Raw genomic sequence first — 22563 nt, forward strand, 5'->3', positions numbered from 1 at the left:
TTTTGGTATCAGGGTGATGTTGGCCTCGTAGAATGTGCTGGGAAGTGTTCCATCTTCCTCTATTTTTTGGAATAGTTTGAGAAGGATAGGTATTAAGTCTTCTTTGAATGTTTGGTAAAATTCTCCAGAAAAGCCATCTGGTCCTGGACTTTTATTTTTTGGGAGGTTTTTGATTACTGTTTCAATCTCTTTACTTGTGATTGGTCTATTCAGGTTCTCTATTTCTTCTTGATTCAGTTTTGGGAGGTTGTATGAGTCTGAGAATTTATGCATTCCTTCTAGATTGTCCAATTTGTTGGCATATAGTTTTTCATAGTATTCTCTTATAATCTTTTGTATTTCTGTGGTATCTGTTGTAATTTCTCCTTTTTCATTTCTAATTTTATTTATTTGAGCCTTCTCTCTTTTATTCTTGGTGAGTCTGGCTAAGGGTTTGTCGATTTTGTTTATCTTCTCAAAGAACCAGGTCTTTGTTTCCTTGATCCTTTCTACTGTTTTTTTTATTTCAATTTTATTTATTTCTGCTCTGATTTTTATTATTTCCCTCCTTCTGCTGACTTTAAGCTTTGTTTGTTCTTTTTCTAATTCTGTTAGGCATAGTTTGAGGTTGCTTATTTGGGCTTTTTCTTGTTTGTTAAGGTGGGCCTGTATTGCTATGAGTTTGCCTCTTAGGATTGCTTTTGCTGCATCCCATACGAGTTGATATGGTGTATTTTCATTTTCATTTGTCTCCAGATATGATTTTATTTCTCCTTTAATTTCATCAATGATTCATTGGTTGTTTAGTAGCATGTTGTTGAGTCTCCACAGCTTTGTCACTTTCCCGGTTTTTTTCTTGTAGTTGATTTCTACTTTATGGCATTATCGTCAGAAAAGATGTTTGTTATGATTTCAATCTTCTTAAATTTATATAAGCATGCTTTGTTTCCCAACATATGGTCTATTCTCGAGAATGTTCCATGTGTGCTTGAGAAGAATGTGTAATCTGCTGTGTTTGGATGGAGTGTTCTATATATTATCTGTTAAGTCCATCTCATCAAGTTTTTCGTTTAAGTCCATTATTTCCTTATTGATTTTCTGTCTGGATGATCTGTCCATTGGTGAGAGTGGGGTGTTAAGATCCCCTACTATTATTGTGTTGTTGTTAATATCTCCTTTTAGATTTGTTAATAGTTGCTTTATGTACCTTGGTGCTCCTGTATTGGGTGCATATATATTTAAAAGTGATATGTCTTCCTGGTGGAGTGTCCCTTTTATCATTATATATTGCCACTCTTTGTCTCTCATTACCTGCTGTATCTTGAAGTCCACTTTGTCTGATATAAGTGTGGCAACACCTGCTTTCTTTTGTTTGCCATTAGCTTGGAGTATTGTCTTCCATCCTTTCACTCTGAGTCTGTGTTTGTCCTTAGAGCTGAGATGTATTTCCTGGAGGCAGCATATTGTTGGGTCTTGTTTTTTAATCCATCCCACCTCTCTGTGTCTTTCGATTGGAGAGTTTAGTCCATTTACATTTAGGGTGATTATTGATATATGGGGGCTTGTTGTTGTTATTATTTTATCGCTCTTTTTCCTGTTCTTTTGCCTTTCTGTTTTTTCTCGTCCTGTGTGTTTCAGACTACCAATTCAGTTTGGTAGTTCTGTATGGGGGTTCTCTTAGTTTCTCTTTCTTTATCGTGTGTGATTCTGTTCTGATTATTTGGTTAGTGGTTACCATGAGGTTTGTATAAAAAATCTTGTGGATGTGATAGTCCATTTTTTGATGGCCTCTTATTCCCTTAGACTAAGTCAATCTGATCCCTTTCCTCTTCCTCTCCTAAGTTATTGTTGTCACATCTTATTCTTTCTTGTGTTGTGAGTTCATGTTTAACATGATGAGGTTATATTTATTTTTGGTGCTTACCTTCCCTTGATCTTTGGTTTTATAATTAAGTGTTTGCTAATCTATTTTGATAGAGGATTGCAATTTTTCTGGTTTTGTTGACCTATTTTCCTCCTTGTTCAAAACTTTGAATCCCCTTTCTCTTTTTTTCCTCAGGGATGAGGGCCTTCTTGAGCACTTCTTGTAATGGGGGTCTTGTGGCAATGAACTCCCTTAGCTTTTGTTCATCTGGGATAATTATTATCTCTCCATCATATCTGAAGGATATTTTTGCTGGATAGAGTATTCTTGGCTGAAAGGTTTTGTCCTTCAGAATTTTGAATATATCATTCCACTCTGTCCTAGCCTGTAAAGTTTCTGTCGAGAAATCGGCTGAGAGCCTGATAGGAAATCCTTTGTATGTTATTTTTGTTTTTGTCTAGCTGCCCTTAATATTTTTTCTTTGTCATTGACTTTTGCCAGCTTTACTACTATATGCCTTGGAGAGGGTCTTTTCATGTTGATATATTTAGGAGATCTATTGATTTCATTCACTGGTATTTCCAGCTCCTTCCCCAGGTTTGGGAAGTTCTCAGCTATTATTTCTTTGAACAAGTTCTCTGCTCCTTTTTCCATCTCTTCTCCCTCTGGAACACCTATAATCCTTTTGTTGGATTTCCTAATTGAGTTGGATATTTCTTGAAGAGTTTCTTCATTTCTTTGTAGTCTTAGTTCTCTTTCCTCCTCCATCTGGAGCATTTCTGCATTGCTGTCCTCAATATTGCTAATTCTTTTCTCCATATTGTCAGCTCTGATGCTTAAGGCTTCCAGATTTGTCTTTTTCTCCTGTATTGTGTTTTTCATCTCTAAGATTTCTGATTGTTTTTTTTTTTTTATAGTTTCAATCTCTTTTGTGAAGAGACTCCTGATTTCATTGAATTGTCTCTGTGTTTTCTTGTATTTCGTTAAACTTTTTTATGATGGCTATTTTGAATTCTCTGTTATTAAAGTTATACATTTCTGTGCTTCCTGGGTTGACTTCTGGGTGCTTGTCATTTTCCTTTTGGTCTGGAGATTTAATATATTTTTGCATAGTGCCTGTCGGTGTTGGCTTACTTTTCTTCATAGTGAAAATATATGGTCGCAGTTTCCTCTTGCTGCCACTGGATAGGGGTCAAGGGCTGTGTATTCTGGCCCTCCTCAATCCATGGGCACTCTCATTGGCCCCTGGCTGATCTGAAGTGTGGCTGAGTGGAGGCTGCTGGGGGTGAAGAGTGGGAACAGCTGGAGCTGGAGCGTGGGAACAGCTGGGACTGGAGCGCAGCTAGGCTGAAGAAGCTGGGACTCAGGTGCCTGTGAGTTGAAGCAGCTGCAGCTGAAGTGCCGCTGAGCAGAAGAAGCAGGAGCTGGAGGGCCACTGGGCCGAAGAAGCTGGAACTGGAGTGTGCTGGGCTGAAGAAGGAGGAGCTGGAGCTCTGCTGGGCCAAAGAAGCTGGAGTTGGAGTGTGGTGGGCTGAAGTTGCTGGAGCCAAGTTAGCTGGGGCTTGAGCACAGGCCAAGCTGAAGCAGCTGGAGCCAGGGGGAGGGGCAAGTCAAGCCAAAGGAGCTGGGGGGGGCATGGTCCAGTTGATGCAGCTGGGGCCATGGCTTGGTCCAGCCAGGGCAGCTGGGGCTGTGGCTCGGTGGGGCCTGCGCTGCTGCTGCCTCTGGTGTGGGGGTGCAGGCTCGACCCACTGCTGGTCGGCCCGGGCACCTGGGGGCCACTGCCTCTGGGGACGAGGTTGAGCTGAAGCACCACTGTGCTGAAGCGCCAGTCAGGTGGGCCAGGTGGGGGAGGGGTGCTTACTTTCGCCTTCTCAATCTCAGAGGTTTCTCACCTCGCTATTGCTTTCTGCTCTCCTGAGGGGCTAGCTTGTTAAAGTACACTTGCAAGGGTTCCGCTCCCTCATAGGGGGATCCCCACAGGCTGTGAGGGGTCTTGGAGACTGCTGATTTTCACCGGCGAGCCGCCCCCCCCCCCACCGAGAGCTGCGTGGTCTCAGTCTCTGGGTCGCAGTCCTTAGGGAAGGAAGGGAGCTCCTCTTACCTCCTTCTACTTACTCTGGGGATTCCAGCACCTCAGTCCTCGAGTGTACGGCTGCCTGGATGCCTCAGACGTCCCCTGTGTTGTGTGAATAGCTTCTGTTGGGATATGAATGTCCTTTTTGTTGTGTCTTAGAAGGGGAGAGTTCACTGGGGGAAGCTCACTCCGCCATGATGCTGACATCACTCTTCCCCCAATATCCTTTTAATAAATTGCTTTTTCTGTTTAAATTTGTTTGAATTGGCTTCAGTTGCTTGACACTAAATACCAATTGAAATTTTATTGAAGCTCTCTTAAGTAGCATTCTCTGTTAATTGCAGCTAAAAGTATCCTAAGTGTTCCCCAGTCCTAGGCTTTCTCAGTTATCTACTGTCACAATAATGCTCTGCAGCCAACAACTCAGTGGATTAAAACACCAATTACTTATTCTTGCTCACTTGTCTGTGGGTTACCTGAGAATCAGCTGATCTAGGCTGTGTTCAGCTGACCTTGGCTCCAAAATGTTAGGTTGGATCTAACTCAGCTCCATGCATCTCTCATTCTCCTTGGATCACCCAGTGTTTGTCTTCCTATGGAAATGACAGCCGTCAAGGAGGCAAGACTAACTGTGCAGTTATAATTCAAGCTTTCTGATGTTAGGTCTACTAATATCCCAATGGCCAAGTCCCAAGACCAAGTCCAACATCAATGATGCAGGGAAATATATACTCTAGAGAGATGAACTATAAAGTACATGGCAATGAGCATGAATAGAGAGAGGGATAAAGAATCGGGAACAATAATGAAATCTACTACATCAACCCACACCACTCCCCAATTGCCCCCAAAATCAACATGTTAGCTAACAGCTGGTGATGGTATAATAGTTTCTGTTTTACAGCTATTGACGTCTTGTCAGAAGAGGTCTTGGACACACTGCCTTTAGGTAGAGAAATGAAATTCTATTATCTCTGCATGATCAGGCAATGATAGAATCATAAAATGATCAAAATCTTAGGGATTTTAAAGACCCCTTAGTAAATCCTATTGCTTGGTGGGTAAGGAAACTACAGCACCAAAATGTGAGTGACTTAGCCAAGGTGTACAGCTAGAAAACGGCAGAAGAATGACTAGAATGCACATCTGTTGACTCCCAGATAAATGGCTCAGACTTTTACCTATTTCACCCACATTATACGGGGGCAGAGAGTTTTCTGTATTCCTCAAATCATTGCTCTTCCTCCTCCATATCACATGTGACAGGGGAGCCTAGGAATTGGCACAGTTGCTGGGCAAAGGCACCTCCTCAGGACCCAAAAGGCCCTGAGCACTGGAGAAGGAGCTGCTTGTCTTAAGCCTCACATAGCCCTTTCAGTTTTGAAGAATCTTTCCGGCGAAACTTTACCTCCTTGGTCCCTGATGTTGCTGTGGTACGGAGAGAGTTTCCAGGAACATGATGAGTGCTCCTCTGGCTTCCCCAGCAGGTGGTTTCAGTTTCATTTCTTGCTGTTTTTTTAAATGAAACTTAAGAAGGGCTCCACCCCCATCATTAGTTCCCCGGCAATAACCTGCTGCCCAGCTCTCTTTGCAACAGTCAGTCCCTGACAGGATCATGGCCATGATGCCGGCCGCAGGGGGCCCCAGCCCCGGACAGACCTGCGTGCTGATCCTGATCTTCACAGTACTCCTGCAGGCCCTCTGTGTGGCTGTGACTTACTTGTACTTCACCAACGAGCTGAAACAGGTCAGTACAATGCACACCACCTCTGACAGAGGCTCTCAGCAGCCCTCCGCTTAACCGCCTCTCTGTTTGCTCCTCTGTGAAGACTTTACAGAAGAAAATACTGCCTTTTTCCGCTTGTGGACCCTAACTGCTAATGCATATAATTACTGAGGACTTTGCGAAAGTATAAGTTGAAAGGATTATGTGAACAAAGTACAGTTACAGAACTGGCTCCACCAGTTGCTAGCGGCTGCAGGCAGCAGAACTCCTGAGGGAGCTTTTTGTCCTCAGCAGTATATGTGTTTTATGATATTAGCAATTGCTACAACTCATGGCGTGCTTTCTGCTAAATGCTTTGTAGTTCTTGACTCTAATTCTTGGGGGTAGCTGCAGCAGGGCAGGACGGGTCTGCTTTTGCTCACCATTACGCCTCGGGGACTAGCACAGAGCTCCCACAGAGTAGGTGTTCACGAAGTGCTTGTTGCATGAATAACCAGCCTTCACAAATGTGGTGGTCCTTCTAGTACACAGGGAGCAGGGTAGAGTCAGGGCTCTACTCAAAGTCAGGCTCTGAATCACTAACAACAACGCTGTTGTTTTGTGCTCCAGATGTGGCTAATCCCAGCGGATTTTTCAGACAGACATTGCAGAAAACTAGACTTGGGGCTTGCACAGACAGAAATGCTCTTTATGCACTGTTTGCTGTTCCTTAGACTTCAGGGCGGTTAACCAATGTCAGACTCTTCCTCTCACCTCTTTCTTTTAAATATCTTAAAGTATTAAGAGGAAAGCCTTCATATAGACAACTCAGACTTCCAAAAGTCAGCAGGTAGAATAATACACATATGAACTAAAATCAGAACCAAGTCTTGGAGATTTCCCTTTTTCCTCCAGGACATGGGGTCAGGGTAAACCAGACCTTTGAAATATGTTTTAGGTTTAGATCTGTGGCATTTCGGTGTTGGCAGTAGTGAGAATAAAAAGGACCAGCATTCTGCCTATTCCGGGGCCACAGGCATGTCTTGGGTAAAGTCTGTAACGAGGAGGTTGCCAGATGGACTCAGCATTTTACTGTTCATGATAAAATAATTGAAAATAAAACTACCATTCTATACCTGTGGATGGTCCAGGTACAAATCCAAGTACATTTGACAGGGAAAAAAACTTTGTGCCATTCTAGTTTGTGTATTTTTCAACTAAGTAAAACTTTTGGAAGTATGAATTCAAAATTGCTGAAAATAAACCAACTCAGCTTTTGGCTTCTTTGCATATTTCTTTGTGTATATGGTAATTAACATACTATATGATTGTATCTTATATAGCCGAGAACTGCAGCTGGAAGGAACTTTGGACACCCCCCATTTTATAGATAAGAAGACTAGAGACTCCCAAAGAAATTACTTATCCAAGCTCAGACAGGGCTTTGGCAGCAGAGCTGGACCCAGGTCTTCGGGCACCTAGGTCATGCTCTTCCTTCTACAGAAGAGTGTCCAAGGGGTTAATATATTTGCACCTTGTGAAGCACACTGCATCCTGCAACATTAGGATAAGGCAACATGGAATCTGCCAGCTGGCTAGGAAACGCAGCTGGCTCAGGGTCTCAGAAAAATGTAAATTGCGTAAAAGCCACAGTGTTTATCTGTTAAGAAACAGTTTATATACCCTGTGGAGTATAAAGTTGTTTATCTCAACTGGTTGGAAATTTTTCCTTTGGAAATGGATGAAGATTCTTGTTTGATTTGCAAGTAATTATGAAAATGATGGCTACCATGAGATGACTAGTAAAGTGAGCTTTGTCGTAGGGCGCATTTAGAAGAGGCTGTATATTTGTAAGAAATAAATCAGTGTAACTATAATCATGCCTTTGGTTCTAAGTCCGCATGAGAGCCTGGAATACTGCTGTGTTTACCAATTTGGAGCCAGCATGTCCTAACCTTTGTTAATTTTGCAGCATAAACAGAGTGAGTCTGTCTCTCTATACACAAGTTGTTCCTTCAATTTGCTCACATTACATATAAGTTGACCTAATTTTAAGACTGAATTAACTGGTTCTTGACTGAGCTGACTCATGCAATTGTCTATATATATGATCAAATTTTTAAATTCTACTATAAAATGGAAATATCAAATAATTCTTGACATCTCTCTACTTGCACATATTTTTGCTGATTGCATAGTTACATATGTCTACATACAGGTATATAGACAGATAGAAGAATTCACTGAGAGTCCCAGAAAGGGAGGAGACTTAACAGATGTTGAGCAAATACTGTGTTCCAGAGACTTTGCCAGGTATTGCCCTATTTCATCCTTATCCTCATAAAAATACTGTAAAGTAAATATAGTTACCCAACTTTATAAGTAAAAAAACCAAGGCTCAGGAAGTTAGGTGATTTGTCCAAGATTACAAAGCTAGTAAAAGGTAAAGCGCAATTTTGAACTCAGGCATTAAACAAGTGCTCAATAAATTGTAGCCAGTTGTAACTGTAATTAGTATTGAGAGGTCTTTTGAAGTTGTCACCCTCTTCATTGGGGATTTTTGCAAGGGAAAATGAATCTGAACCTCCTTGGGTGTCTGTGGAGAATTTGGAAAAGCATATTCAACATAAGTATTAATTTCCTAAAACAGATCACAGGTTCCACTTTGGCTAGTGAAAATTTGCAGAAGATATAGTGAACAAGCATTATAGGGAGTATGGGTTAAGGAGGGCTGAGTAACATTGGACTGGACCTTCACAAATAAGCCTGTAAACCGTCAAACATGAACAATAAATATGGACTCAGCCTCTCAAGCCTATGTCTCTCTGAGAAAGTTTTATGACAAGGGGACTGCCTATCACTGTGGCATCATAGATGGGAAAGAGAAAGGAGAACGGGACCCTTATCTACCAATCTCCATAAATGATCCTTTATGCTATTTGTGGTTTGCAGAAAGTGATTGTCAGAGACCAATGTCTGGGCAGCAGAGTGGGTCAGGGCTGCCACCTTGATGTCTCTGAGCCAGCCAGCAAAGGAGTCCACCCTGCTGACCTCAAGCCCTGCCAAAGACTGGTTGGCCCTGGCCTAAATAGCCACATGTTTGCAAAGGCACAAACAGTAATTGCAGTGGAAATCCACTTCTCAGAACCAAGGGCTTCTGGAGCAGAAGAGCGGGCACCTGGTGCAAAAGCTCTCTCTCCTTCTGGAGGCATGTAAATGAGAATAGCGCACACATCACACACAACCCCCAGATGTGGCTAGCGCGAGAAAACTCTAGCTTGAGATGTGTTGCAGGAAATTCATGCTTTCAGGTGGAAAGGAAGGGGGCAGAGAGACACATCAGATTAATCATCATTAACTATTCTTGAAATAACCACAGCACCCCCCTCACCCATGTGTCTAGTCACCAGCAGTGGCCAAGGTCTGTAGAAGAAACTATCAAATATGATAATGCAAGAAACATGTGAAGATGAGGGATGGTTGGGGCTTTCTTTCTGGGTTTCCATTGTTCAGAAATCAATATTTATGCATAAAAATGTCTAGAGGGAGAAACACCAAAATGTTGACAATTGTGATCTCTAGATGGTAGGATTATGGGTGCCTTTTTTCCTTTTTATTTTTCTATATTTTATAAATTTTCTATAGCAAATGTCATAAAAGTATCTATGCTATCCTATATTATTTTCATACAGATTTAAAGAACATGACATTTTTATATAGTCTTAAGAGAAAACAACCATCACAAAATTGCCCACACACAGTCTGATCTCAATCCTGTAAACAAGAGAGATCATCCAAAGGTTAAGTAGGAGGCAGGGTAATTTTAATGGGTTTTTTGTTTGTTTTACTTTTAGAAAAGTGTTCTTTACTTTTCTATATTTTCCATGTTGCCTGTGTATCCTCAGTGTTTCTAGGCTTCATTAAATTTGGGGTAACAATAGAGTCTCATTAGCTTGTCAACCTTCCTCCCATGTACACCTAGGACCTTATTCAGTTTTTAAGGTTCTCTCTCCCACCTCCTGAAAGTGTTTCTGGAAAAGCCCCAAAGGATATCCAGAGGCACCAGCCAGCAGTTGGTACTGGCCTGGGCTGGGCCCTGCTTCTGGCCCCGCTCCACTTCCATTCTTCTAACTCCACCTCAGTTCACAGGGGCTGCCAGCTACCATTACTGGCTGGTCCCAGGCAGCTCTCAATTCCGCCTTCTCCTCCGCCTCATCCTAGCCTCCCACACTCTTATCCCTTTCATGTTGAGACAGCTTCCGACTGCTGTGAAGTGAGAAGACAAATTGCTCCCTCACCTCCGTGTCATGCACACCTTTTTGTCCCAACAAGTTATGGAAGTTTCTGAGCCTCTTTATTCAGTTTCACCAAACCAATTCCTGTCCAGGCACACCCATCCTGGCTGGGCTGGGACAGTGTCTGATAAAACTAACTTGCTCTTCCTGGAACCACCCTTAGGCCTTGGGGCTGAATCCACTTCTTCCTCTCTGATCTTCCCCCCCAGTTTGCTAAACATATTCTCATATTTTTAACCCGTGTGTGATTGAGTTTCTTCCTCAGAAAGTCTTTTGAGCTGCCATATAAATTGGAGATGCACAGAGATGTCTACAGTAGAAGAAGATGGGGTGGGTAGGGGCAAAGAGTGCTGTCTAATTCCACTGCCAGTCATATCTCAACTCAGGTGGCCCCAGCTGCCATCCTCACTACATCTGCTAGAAGAATGTTTTACTCTTGTAATTAAAAAAAGGAAGAGAGAAAATAAACATTTACTTAAAAGTAAATGAATGTTCTATGCCAGAATGTGTGAAAGGAATTAATTAACTCAGGTTTGTGCTTTTGCACTTGAGAGATCGTGATCAAATGTGCAAAGGGTACACGGCTGAGTACAGAACTCGTGACTCTGGCTAGGACCTCTTCAACTGTTAAATTATTTTGGTTAGGAGTGAGATTGTCTTTCTGTAGAAAGGAGCAGGTCACCACTAAGTTTGATCCTTCCTTCAAGCTTTGGAGTCCCCTAAGTTCAAGTAACAGATAAAAATTGCCCTTTTCCCGGCTTCAAATAAAATGAAGAACATTAGCTCTGTAGCAGTGAAAGTTATAATTAGAAACATTTTATCTCTCCAGAGAAAAGGCAATCAGCAGATTTGTACAGGGAAATAACATCTCCTCAATCCCAGTTGTCAAAAACAAAAACAGGAAAAAAAAAAAAATTTCCGACCTTGCATGGACTTAGCGTTTTCCTTTGTAAGATTAACCAGTTATTAGCCTGAAGTGTTCTGGATGGTTTGGGGTGTATGTGTGCATGAGTGTGTGTTTGTGTGTGTGCATGCATGCATGTATGTGGGCACGTGTGTTTAATATCTAGCAAAGACTTTGCTGACAAGGATCTGGCCATCGTAAATGTTTACTCTCAATCAGAAGGAGAACGCAAACCTTCAAATGGTGTTTCAAGTCTCTGCAGGTAAATCGCCAGCTAGTGTGGACATTTAAGAGGCAATTTGCAGATTTCTAGTGGCAATGTGGTCCAGGTTCTGCCATCCAGAGGAGTAGAAATCACAACAATAGCTAGAATCTACTCAGACAGTCAAAGCTCAGATCAAGAAACAGAACATATTCTGCACCCCAAAGTGTTTGAATACTTTTTTATTTAGGATCCTGGAATTTAAATGGACTTGCCTACTTTGTACCTAGGTGGGTTTCCAGCTTTAGAATGAGATCCACATTATGTTAGAGCCAGAAGGGGCCTCCAAGATCACCACCGTAAACCAGCTCCAAACTCAAATGAAGAACAGACACAGAAGAGAAGAGGCAATTCGTTGAAGGACACACAGCTGTCTAACGGCAGGGGCAGTGAAGGGCATTGTGACCCAGGATGGCTGGCCCACACCTGTATCCTTTCCACCACATCCAACTGCTTACTTTTATTCAAAGGACAAAGGACAGCATGTTTACTTTCAAGCCATAAGCTTATTCAAGGTGCCAAGACTCCTCTGAATCTGTCATCAGTTTCTGTAGTTTTAACTTCTAAATGAACAAAAATATAAAGCGCCTGTGCATAATACTGTGCCATATTCCATCTCAACCCAGATGCAGAACAAATACTCCAAAAGTGGCATTGCCTGTTTCTTAAATGAAGACGACAGCTACTGGGACCCCAATGATGAGGAGAGTATGAATGACCCCTGCTGGCAAGTCAAGTGGCAGCTGCGTCAGTTTGTTAGAAAGGTAGGTGGGCTACCAGGTAACTCCCCCAGTGGGCACAGAGGGTCGAGGAGAAGGATTTAAGGTCATCAAGTCTACACTCTTCATTTTACAAAGGAGGAAACTGAGGCCCAGAGTGTTTAAGTGATTTCCCCCAAATTCATAGAACTAGGAAAAGATGGAACACACCAAACAGCGGGTCCTGGCCGACTCCTGGTCCACTCCAGAGAGCCTCCCCATCTCGTCCAACCTTTTTGTCTCACACTGTGGAAACTGAGGCATAGACAGGGCAGTGTGTTCCAGGTCAACAATAAAGGATGTGTGTGATTTTTTTTCTTATTCAGAAGCCAAAAAAAGCCAAATAATGGCGTTTTCTCTTCTTCCCGCATTGTTGATCTCTGGAATTAAATAGATATTTATTTTTGTATGCATATAGAGACGAAGAAAGAGGAAAGGAAGAGGGAAGAAAGAGATACTTTAAGAAACTAAAGGTGAAGACATCTCAATTTACAGTTCGTAAATTACAAAATATTTCTATCTGTGTATGGAATTTGCTTACACAGGATCCCTAGCAGAAACATTATGTTAGCTAAGTTTATTTCACTAAATGTGATTACATAATTTTACTTTCAGCAATGTGACATGTCAAATCAAGTTTTTTTTCTGGGCTGCTTCCTTCTTTGTAAGACAGCGTTTAATAATATTTACCTTCTGCCTACCTGGAAAGGTCAGATGAGAACACAGATATGAAAATAATCTGTAAACTATGAAGGAACATCATTGTTTTAAAAATACTAGGGACATTCCCAGGGTAGGAGGAGGATGTAAGTCTATTGTTTGGTATGTCTTTGCATAGAAACGGTGTAATGTTGGTGGTTAGGGCTCTGGTTTATAACCCTAAGGAGTCCTCACAGTAGAGCCCAGACATCACCTCTGATGCTATATCTATGATAAATGAAATCAGACTCCCCTCTGTGAGTCCTAGAAACCATCTGCTCCATGGCCACCCTGGAAGCATGGCCTGGGCAGGGCGCCCACTGCACACGAGCTGTACTGAAGCACCCGTGACTCCAGTGCCCCAAGTTACCAGGACCAGGAAAGGCCCTGGGTTGGGGAAGAGTCCTGAGAAGGCTGAGGAATGGGGCTCTGCATTCCCTGTGGTTAGAGGGGTGGCAAACTCACAGGTGGTAGGGGAGAGAAACTCAGAACTAGGGTAGAAATCTGGAGACTGAGGAAGGGGCTGGATGCTGGGGCTGGAGGGGGGAGGTGAGAGAAGTAGTGGGGACAGATTTACATATCTCTTTCCTGCCATTCTCCCTGTCCCTCCCATTCCCACATCCTGCCACTAACTAGATCAGAGAGAAACTAGGAGAGGACACAGAGGGGTGGGAGAGTGTAGCGGGGGAAAGAATTCCCCATTTTTTTCAGGCACCATTAATTGAATAGACTATTTCCAGTAAACATCCTATGTCCATTACATACATTATCTCATTTAATCCTCACAACAGCTCTGTGAGGAAGGAATCATTATTACTTTCCTCTTTTTTTTAAATAGATGAAGAAATTAAAGTTCTCATCAGTTAAGTAACTTGAGCAAAGTAGTAATTGACAGAATTGAATCCAGGCTGTCTGATCATACTGTAATCCTTCTTTTATTCTGCCTTCCACACTGCAGGAATACCCTTCCCCCTTTCCTGCTGCTCCTCTTCCTTCCTTCCTTCCTTCCTTTTTGTCCCAGAATGAGAGAGATCAAGAGAGCAAGAGTAAGAAGAGAGAGAGAGAGAAAGGGAGAGAGAAATGAGAGAGAGACAGAGAGAAAGAGAAGGGGGGGGGGGAGAGGGAGAAAGAGAGAGAAAGAAAAAGAGAGAGAGAGAGAATATGAGGGGCCACCTCTCGCTTTTCCTTCCCATACACCAGTGCCCACTGGACTACAGGCGGTCCCCACCTTATCTGGGGTCAGGCTGGTGGCAGAGGGAGAAGCAGAGAGCTTCTGATTTGGGGTGGGAGTACAGAGAAGGGGAGTTTCTGGCAGTTGCAAAATTAACAGCAGTGATGGGAAAGGAGGGCAGTGATGGGCAAAACCTCAGGGTTGACAAAACTGAATGGAGGGGAATTTAGAAGCCATGGATGAGCCAAGTCAGAGTCTGCCCATTTAATAGAAAAGCTCGGTTTTTGCTCTTACAGGTTTTCCCTACTGGTTAGTAACAAAGAAGGTGACACTAGATGTTTAGCAAAGATATGGAAAAGTGGTAAAATATGATAAGAATGCCTCAGCCACGTTCTCAGAAATGAAAGAATGACATGACGTTGCCAGGTCCCAGCCTGATGAGCTGTGTACGTCTGTGGGCATCATGAGAGAGAGGAAGTGTGTGTGTATCTTGAGGTTTGGGTCTGTGCAATAATTTATAGCCCCAAGACTTTACTACACAGTGCACCCATACACATCCATGCGTGCAGACACACACACCTCACACAGAGAAAGTGAAGTGACATGGCTGTCACATCCATCAGCCACAAAGAGGCCTGGGGACTTTAGGCTGACCTCATTGGCAGATGGCTCCTTTCTCCTGTGCTGTTCCAGGTGTGGCCTTTCAAAGACTTCATGCAGACACAGAACTTTCCCAGACAGAGGACCGTCCTTCAATCACCATGTAGGGACAGCTGCCTCGGTATTCATACCAGCAGCCACTCTAACACGTAAACGCTATCCTTGAACAATTGAAAGCTTCCTTGATATCATATGTGGAAATTTCCTGGTAGACATCAGCAAGAAGAGCCATAGATGTTCTATAGTCAGTTTAAATTTTTAGGGAAATTAACAAGCTTTATTCAATACTATTTGCAGATGATTTTGAGAACCTATGAGGAATCTCTTCCTACAATTTCAGGTAGTATTTTTTTGTTATTTTAATTTTCTACTGTCAATTTCATGACAGGGTGAACAGCTCTCCATCCTCTTTCTCTCTGCTCCCATCCACACATCCCACCTCTGACTGCTGCTCCCTGTCTCATTTTCGTTTTTGCATTGGAGCTAGAAAGCTCAGAACCAAATCCATGGCCCATATATGGTCAGAATTTTATTTCGTCTAAATCTTTTTTTTCCAACGTGGATTTTCCTTTCACCTCAATTTCTTCAATTATTTATTTTTTACCTTCTAGTGTGTTCTAAATAAGCCATCTAAATCCTTTCTGGAACGTGGCTAGAAGTGAGATAAACAAGGGCCCTAAAGTTACCCATCTTCTATGCTTCCCACCACCACTAGGCGCTATGTCTTTCTTTTTGCAAAAGCCTCTTGCTCCGTCATGTCTTTCCCAAGACTCCTGCCCACGCACAGTTCTTATCCTGTGGTCCCCACCCTCTGGCCATCACCCTGTTCATGGGTAGCAGCCTGCTCTTGACCCCCATCCTCCTTCAGTGCTGTTGCCCAGGCTGGCTTCTTTGGTCCTCCTTCCGGCTTCTTCAGTTCCTGGCTTTTCACAAAACTGGCTCCTTCTCATCCTCCGTCTCTGTCACCTAATTATCATCTCTTCAGAGGCACGTTCCCTGGCCATCTTTCTAAGTGAGTTTCTCTACACCCTGTTATTTCTGTCACACTTATCTTGTTCACTTCCTTTTATTTTTATAGATATTTTATCTGTGTGCTGTACGATTCCCTACTAGATTAAAGATCCACAAAGACAGAAAACAGGTCTGTTTCTCTCACCTCTCTCTATTTAGCACCCAACTCTATGCCTCAAGCCTAGTAGATTCTCTTTCATCCCCTCTGACCCCCAGCCCTTACCTGCACCACTTTTGGCCTGTGTGTGTGTGTGTGTGTGTGTGTGTGTGTGTGTGCGTGTGTGTGTATTTTGATTGAGATGAAAGTCACATAACATTCAATTATCCATTCTAAAGAGCACAATTCAGTGGCAGTTAGTAAATTCACAATCTTATGCCACCACCATCTCTCTCTACATAGAAGGTTCTTAACATATTTTTTGAATGAATGCATGAGTAAATAAATTACTGAATTAAATTTGCTACTTCACATTCGGCTCACCATAGCTCCATTATCCCACACTAATGGCCATACAGGCCTGAATACATATACCAGAGACTTACAGCCCTGGGGCGCACCAGCCTGGGAGAGAAGAAACGATTTTTTAACATATGTGTTGTTAATGATGTCTTCCTACTTTTCAGCTATCATTTTCCAACACGATAAGCTTCATCATCACTTGACAGCCCCCATTTTCCTTTATTAAATTGACTCTATTAATTATTAAGGACAAGACCTGGTCTTAGGGTCTAAGTATTCTCTTTGGTCATTTCCCTGAAGACAAAGATGGTAGTCAGAATATTGAACACTCCACCTCTTCTGATGAGGCACACCAAATCCATAGTCTACAGTAGATGCATGCACTATTTTCAGTGTTAAGAGAAAAGTATTCTTTTTTATTCATCCCAATAAGGTGTAGAAATCACATACTTCTCAGTACACCAAGATGTATCCATGACACCCAATATACATATTCACAGGTTTCTTTTCTGGGAGGTATTTGTATAGTCAGTAGGAAATTTCCTCTCTAGAATTTGCTTTTAAATCTAGGCTTTCCCATATACTTGCAATGACCTCAAATGTGAGATATTTATAATTGGATTCAGTTGTTGAATATTTAAAAACAAAATGTTAAGGTCTAGGGGCAGGCAAGGCATTATGAATTATTTAACAGTGGAGGTTAAAGGTAAATGGACACATCAACCTTGAAAGCTGAGCATCCTGAGAGTAATGCGTAATTGATTATGCATGCCCACGCCAAGTTTGGTCTTCAGTATTGTATGAATGCCTACCCATCCTGAATAAGTAACTAATACCAGATAGATGGAAGAGATTCTCATTTCCCATTCATTCCTCCACAATGGAATTGTAGCACTTCCTTTCAGTTCCCTCTATTACTAGCCTGGATTAAAGCCTCCTGTTTTCAGTCCTGATCAATTATGATGGTGTGGTAACTTGCCATTCTCCAGCCCTCTCACCTCCTATACATCAAACCATGGTGTTAGATAGGTTAACTTAAAGCACAACACATATCTCTTCGCTTCCCTGACCAAAACTTTTTAAGAGTCTTCCCATGTCCTATAAAATCCAAATCTCTTAGCCTAACATTCAGATTCTCTATAGTTTGGCTCCTCATTCAAGTCTGAAACCGAACTCTTCCCATGCCTGTGTCCCAGGAATGCTTTGTGCATCCTGCCTTGGGCCTTGTTCTAGATCTCGTTCTAGATCTAGACCCCAAGCCAGCCGATCCTCACTCTGTTCAGAGAATTATCCTTGCACCTCAAACAATTTTTGGCATTCATTTGTTTATAATTCTTTCTACTTATCCCTAGAATAGTGACTGGCATAGATGTGATGGGCACAATGGTTTGTTTGAGTAAGTGAATGAAAGAGCCTTAGCACAAACCTCTCCTGACCTCAGCTCTCCAATAAATAGGAGTCTTCCTCTTCTCTGAACACCCACCACTCTTTATTTCTATTTCTCATAGGTAAATTTTCACTTTCTAATTCGTATCTTCTCTAAAAGACTGTATGTTTCTTGAGGGATCAGTCAGTGTAATCAGTGATTAATCTTTGCAGCACCCGTAGGGTGTAGGGCAGTGCCTTGTCCCTGGTGATCATTGCTTGATGAAAGAATATAATTTATCTTAACAACCAATGTAAGCACACTTGGGAAGTTTGAGCTGATTTTTTTAAAGAGTAGTTTGTTGAATTTGTATTTTTTAAGGCTGCTCCAAAGTACTTCAGATGATGATCCATAAATGTTATGTGTTTATTATGATCTAGGGAATCAGCCATATATATGCTCATACACTGATTATCGTGACCAGTATGTCAATTCATATTCCTTTTGGGAGGTGGGGGGATGACTGCTGGACACCAGTTTGTAGCATCGATGGACAACTGTTATCACGGCTACTTCTTTAGAACCAGTGGTAGCCAGCAAAGAGGAAAAATAATTGAGATGACAAAAATTGGTATCACGCTGATTGTTTCTATATATAACTCAAAGTGGAAATTTGCCAATACCTGGTTATTTATGCACTTTAAAAGACTCAGCACGGTTATTATGAGTCCACAGTTATTTTTTTTTTTTTTTTTGGAAAAGGACCAGAATCTTCACTTTTTATATTCTAGTTGGACCTTACCTCTGAGATCCCAATAAATCATACCCAAGTTACTGCTTATTCCTCCCGTCTAGAGTCCTTCTCAAATGAAACACAAGCTGAGGTAGACTCATCATCGTACTAAAATGTAGGCCGTTTTTATGAAAACCCATATAATCAGTTTTGGAAGCCCAGTGTGCTTACAATGCCTGATTGACAACAGCTGTGGACAGCAATGTATTTGAGAAGTAGTTTGACACACGTTGATGATTCTTTGTCATTTCTCTTTTAGAAAAGCAACAAAATATTCCTCCAGAAGTAAGAGAAAGAGGTCTTCAGAAAGTAGCAGCTCACATAACTGGGACCAGTCGGAGAAGAAGCACAGTCTCAGTTCCACGTAAGAAAAATAATGAATATTGGTTTAAAGGAAAGCAGTGGAAGAATTTGTTCCAGAGAGTTTATTCTTTTAACTTATACCTGAAATGTGTTATGGCTGTCTACAAAGTGCTCAGTGGTAATCAGGTCTCACACTGACTCTTTTCAGAAGCAAGACTACAAGGTGAATAGCTTAATTACTGCCCTGGCATAACTGGCCTCAGGAAAATCATGAGGTGGGAGAACTTGGTCTCTGAGTTTCCCATGCCCCCATTTTTGCTTTTCTTCTTCTTAGTAATTTCTCTCTCTCACATCCATCGAATCTTCCTCCTCTTCAAAGGTTCTAAATCAGTCATTTACTTTCACCATGAGTCACAAAGCCCTCCTAGTGGCATTTGTATAGTATTAAGTTGAACCACAGGAATTTGCTAATATGTGACCATTTTTCACTTACAGAAATGTCAGTTACATATAGTTTAGCCAAATATGTCAAGCTTAATTTTTAACTGTAAAACAGGTGTCCATATAGAGCTGTAGCTAAGTGCATGGGTCTTACATTCTAATACCTACGTTGGAATCCCAGTTCCTCCTCATCTAGATATATGTTTTTTTGTTTTGGGGGCTTTTTTGTTTTGTTTTTTGTGAGAAGGACTAGCCCTGAGCTAACATCCGGTGACAATCCTCCCCTCTTTTTCTTGAGGAAGACTGGCCCTGGGCTAACACCTGTGCCCATCTTCCTCCACTTTATATGGGACGCCGCCACAGCATGGCTTAACAAGCGGTGCATTGGTGCGCGCCGGGGATCCGAACCTGCGAACCCCGGGCCACCAAAGCAGAGCACGCGCACTTAACCACTTGTGCCGCCAGGCGAGCCTCAGTTTTGAACAAATTACTTAACCAAACCAAGCTTCAATTTCTTCATATACAAAGTAGAGATAATCTTTAACTATAAAACAGTGAAGACTAACGCATGCAAAATGCCAGTGTATTGTAAGAACTCAATCAGTAGTTGCTTTTATTATGAAAAGCTGTTTCTCAAGTTAAAGAAAGTTCAGGCCTCAGTTAATGGATGAAAAGTTTGTTGGGGATTTTTTGTTTGCTTCTGCACAGTTGCCTTTCTGGTATTCCTGAACTCAGGTTTTATAAATGATTGACATGTTCTGACTACGATTGAGATCACTGTTACAATGTTACTGTTTACCAAACATCAACAAATATTACAATTATTTTAAAGTCTTAAAAAACTAAATTTTGCACCAACTGTGGAGATGAGCCCAAAGTTTGAAGGACTATCATATTTTGATAGGGCCCTTTTTCATTCAAAGTCTTTGGGAGTTAAAGATCTAAGGATCTGAAGATCTTTAAATCTGGGCTCTCTTTGCCAAACTTGGTGCCCTGTCTTATTGTGGACTACAGATGCTTTCTGCTGGGATGGTGCCTTTGGCTCTGGATTGCTGAGAAAGACCAAGGAGGGACCCAAAGAGACCCAAAGGAATAGCAAGAAGTTTTGAGCTCTAGGCTTAAAGAAATAGATATGTTTCTTTTGGTTTCCTTCTGTGTTGTTCATTTGAGCTCACCAACACAGGAAGGGAGGCAGGAGTTCAGGACAGAAGTTCTGCTCAGGAGTAAAGATTGCTATTGAGTGAACCATCCTCAGAGCTGAGTGTGGCAGATGTGACATAAGTGGCAGATGAGGTACAGAAAGGTAAGGGACTCCCAACATGTCACAATTATACAGGAGCCTACAGATTTCTGTATGACTAGAATTTAAATCCTTTACAATCCCAACCGAAAAATAGGCTAGCCACAGCTATTAGGAAACTCTTTGCTTTGCTACAAACTCCCTTCTTTTAACTTTCTTTTTCTCTAAACTTCATCCAGGCTCCAAGAATGAAAAAGCTCTGGGCCAGAAAATAAACTCCTGGGAGACATCAAGAAAAGGACATTCATTCCTGAATAATTTGCACTTGAGGAATGGAGAGCTGGTTATCCATCAAACGGGGTTTTATTACATCTATTCCCAAACATACTTTCGATTTCAGGAACCTGAGGAAATTTTGGGAACAGTTGCAAGAGAAGGGAACAGAAAGAGAAACAAACAGATGGTACAATATATTTACAAAAACACAGATTATCCTGACCCTATTCTGCTGATGAAAAGTGCTAGAAATAGTTGTTGGTCTAAAGATTCCGAATATGGACTCTATTCCATCTATCAAGGTGGAATATTTGAGCTTAAGGAAAATGACAGAATTTTTGTCTCTGTAACTAATGAGCACTTGATTGACATGGACCAAGAAGCCAGTTTTTTCGGGGCCTTTTTAATTGGCTAAATAATCTGCAAGGAAAAAACAGTGCCTTCAAAGTAACATTTCATTTTCAGGGTGCTATACTGTGAAAATATCCCACCACATGACAAAGTAAGGCAGCCTGAGCACAGCAGTCCCACCAAAAGACTTTGCAACATACACCTTTTTAATATCTCTGAAAAGTGACCAAATTATTCCAAGAAAGTGAAATTGCCAACAGAACCTTCAGGGGTCTACCTGATATCGGTTTGCTAGCAGAAATCTAGAAGATTCTGTTTCCAAACACTTATGTAGCAATTAACATCTTCTGTCTTTATCATCTACTCTCGTGAAGATTCCAGAAGAAAGAATAACGATCCATCTCTTAAGTAGTATATCACATCGGTAGTTTCCACGTTGCCATAAAGGCAGAACATTCTCCAAGTTGAAAGAAAAAGGGCACCAGTAAGAGGTCGCGGTCAGGGGAGCCAATCTCTGTCAATATATGCAACCTGCAAAGGGAGTTTGTGCTGTGCAGGACCTTGCAGGAGTCACCTCATACACCTGGATCTGGTGGATGGAAATAAGCAAGTTCCACTCAAAATAGTATCACTTTGTTAAAAAAACAAAGTTATGTTTGGTGAACAAGGAACTATTTCCGAATGGCTTGTGCTTTTCACTACCAAAAGTCAAACTGGCCAAAAGTGCTGAAGGTATTTTTGATAAAAGACTCTATAATGCCTGATCAGCTAATAAAAATCAGGGAATGTAGTCTCATGTGAGCAGGAGGAGAAATGGGAAAAGTGGAAATGACAAGCACAGGTAAATCAGCAGAAAAGAGACAAATAAAGATCTGCCCCCACCCCTCCACCCCACCCCCACTCCTCCACTGCCACATGTCAATATCAAGTATATATCTGCTTAAGGTTGCATCATTTATCTGCCCCTGCCCCTGCCAGAAGAACAGCAATTACTTTTATCTTCCAAAATCATGGCACAAAACATTTCATTTCACCATGTAATTTAACCAGTTGTAGAAACAAAATTAGTTGGAGGATTTGTCTAATCTCTTCTAATTGTTATTCCTAACCACAGCATAATTTATACTCTTTGGATGTATGCTCAAATGTTCATTTAAATGTGTTCTGATCAAATAGGGCTTTTTCTAAAAGGCTCATTCAAATTTAAATTTGCAACGTACTTGAGACACCTGGCGCTTCTGACCCTCCTTACACTGCTTTTTCCATAACACTAGTCAAGCTCTACATACTAACGAATTACTCATTTGTTATTCTGTTTTTTAAAGCCTGTCTCCTCTCACAAGAATATGAGCCATGATAGCAGAGAATGTTTAGTACTGTTTACATCTGCATCCCCAGTACCTAGAACAGTACCTGAACATAATACCCATGCAAAATATATTTGTGAATAAATGAATGACTGAATGAATGAATACTTAGTCATATGGAAAAAAAGAAAGAAATATCCCCTGCCTTACCCCTTACACTGAAAAAACTTTGGAGAATTTCAAAAGTAATCTCATGGTGGAGAAGAACTTTTCAACCAGGATTTAAAACCCAAAGAAAAAGACTGAAATGTTTGAGGACATATGACTTAGGGATGGGAAAAAGAATTATTTTTACTTTATATTTTTATACTAAAATCTTAAAATATGTTTCTTTTTCAATAAAAAAAATTGTTAAAGTATGTAGTTTTTGTTTGTCGAGTACTTACCTTTGTTTTATAGTACCAAGATTACTAACAATGGGGAAAAGGACTTCTCTTTTTCATGATATCTTTTATCTGACATATCTTACAGAAGACAGGAATAAATTGCTCACTTTTTATTTAATGTGATAAAATATATCAGTCCTTTCCTTTTGGCTCGTGCTTTTATTATGGGTTGAATTGTGTCCCCCAAAAAGATAT

General features: G+C 41.4%; 1 protein-coding gene across 1 annotated transcript; it reads left to right on the plus strand.

Moving 5' to 3' along the window:
* Positions 1-5485: 5485 nt before the first annotated feature.
* Positions 5486-22341, plus strand: TNFSF10 (TNF superfamily member 10). Its single transcript, XM_058556342.1, has 5 exons — positions 5486-5667; positions 11713-11850; positions 14672-14714; positions 18264-18368; positions 20228-22341. Exons 1-5 carry the CDS (start codon positions 5536-5538, stop codon positions 20677-20679), a joined length of 870 nt encoding a protein of 289 aa, XP_058412325.1. The 5' UTR covers positions 5486-5535; the 3' UTR covers positions 20680-22341.
* The last annotated feature ends 222 nt before the right edge of the window (positions 22342-22563 follow it).

Source organism: Diceros bicornis, chromosome 15, assembly GCF_020826845.1.
Source record: "Diceros bicornis minor isolate mBicDic1 chromosome 15, mDicBic1.mat.cur, whole genome shotgun sequence".
Taxonomy (NCBI): domain Eukaryota; kingdom Metazoa; phylum Chordata; class Mammalia; order Perissodactyla; family Rhinocerotidae; genus Diceros; species Diceros bicornis.

Bases quoted from the DNA above. Each gene is read 5' to 3' on its own strand.
- TNFSF10 (XM_058556342.1), top strand. From the start codon at position 5,536: ATGGCCATGATGCCGGCCGCAGGGGGCCCCAGCCCCGGACAGACCTGC. The intron at 5,668-11,712 runs GTCAGTACAATG...ATCTCAACCCAG, and splicing joins TCACCAACGAGCTGAAACAG to ATGCAGAACAAATACTCCAA. The intron at 11,851-14,671 runs GTAGGTGGGCTA...TACTATTTGCAG, and splicing joins TGCGTCAGTTTGTTAGAAAG to ATGATTTTGAGAACCTATGA.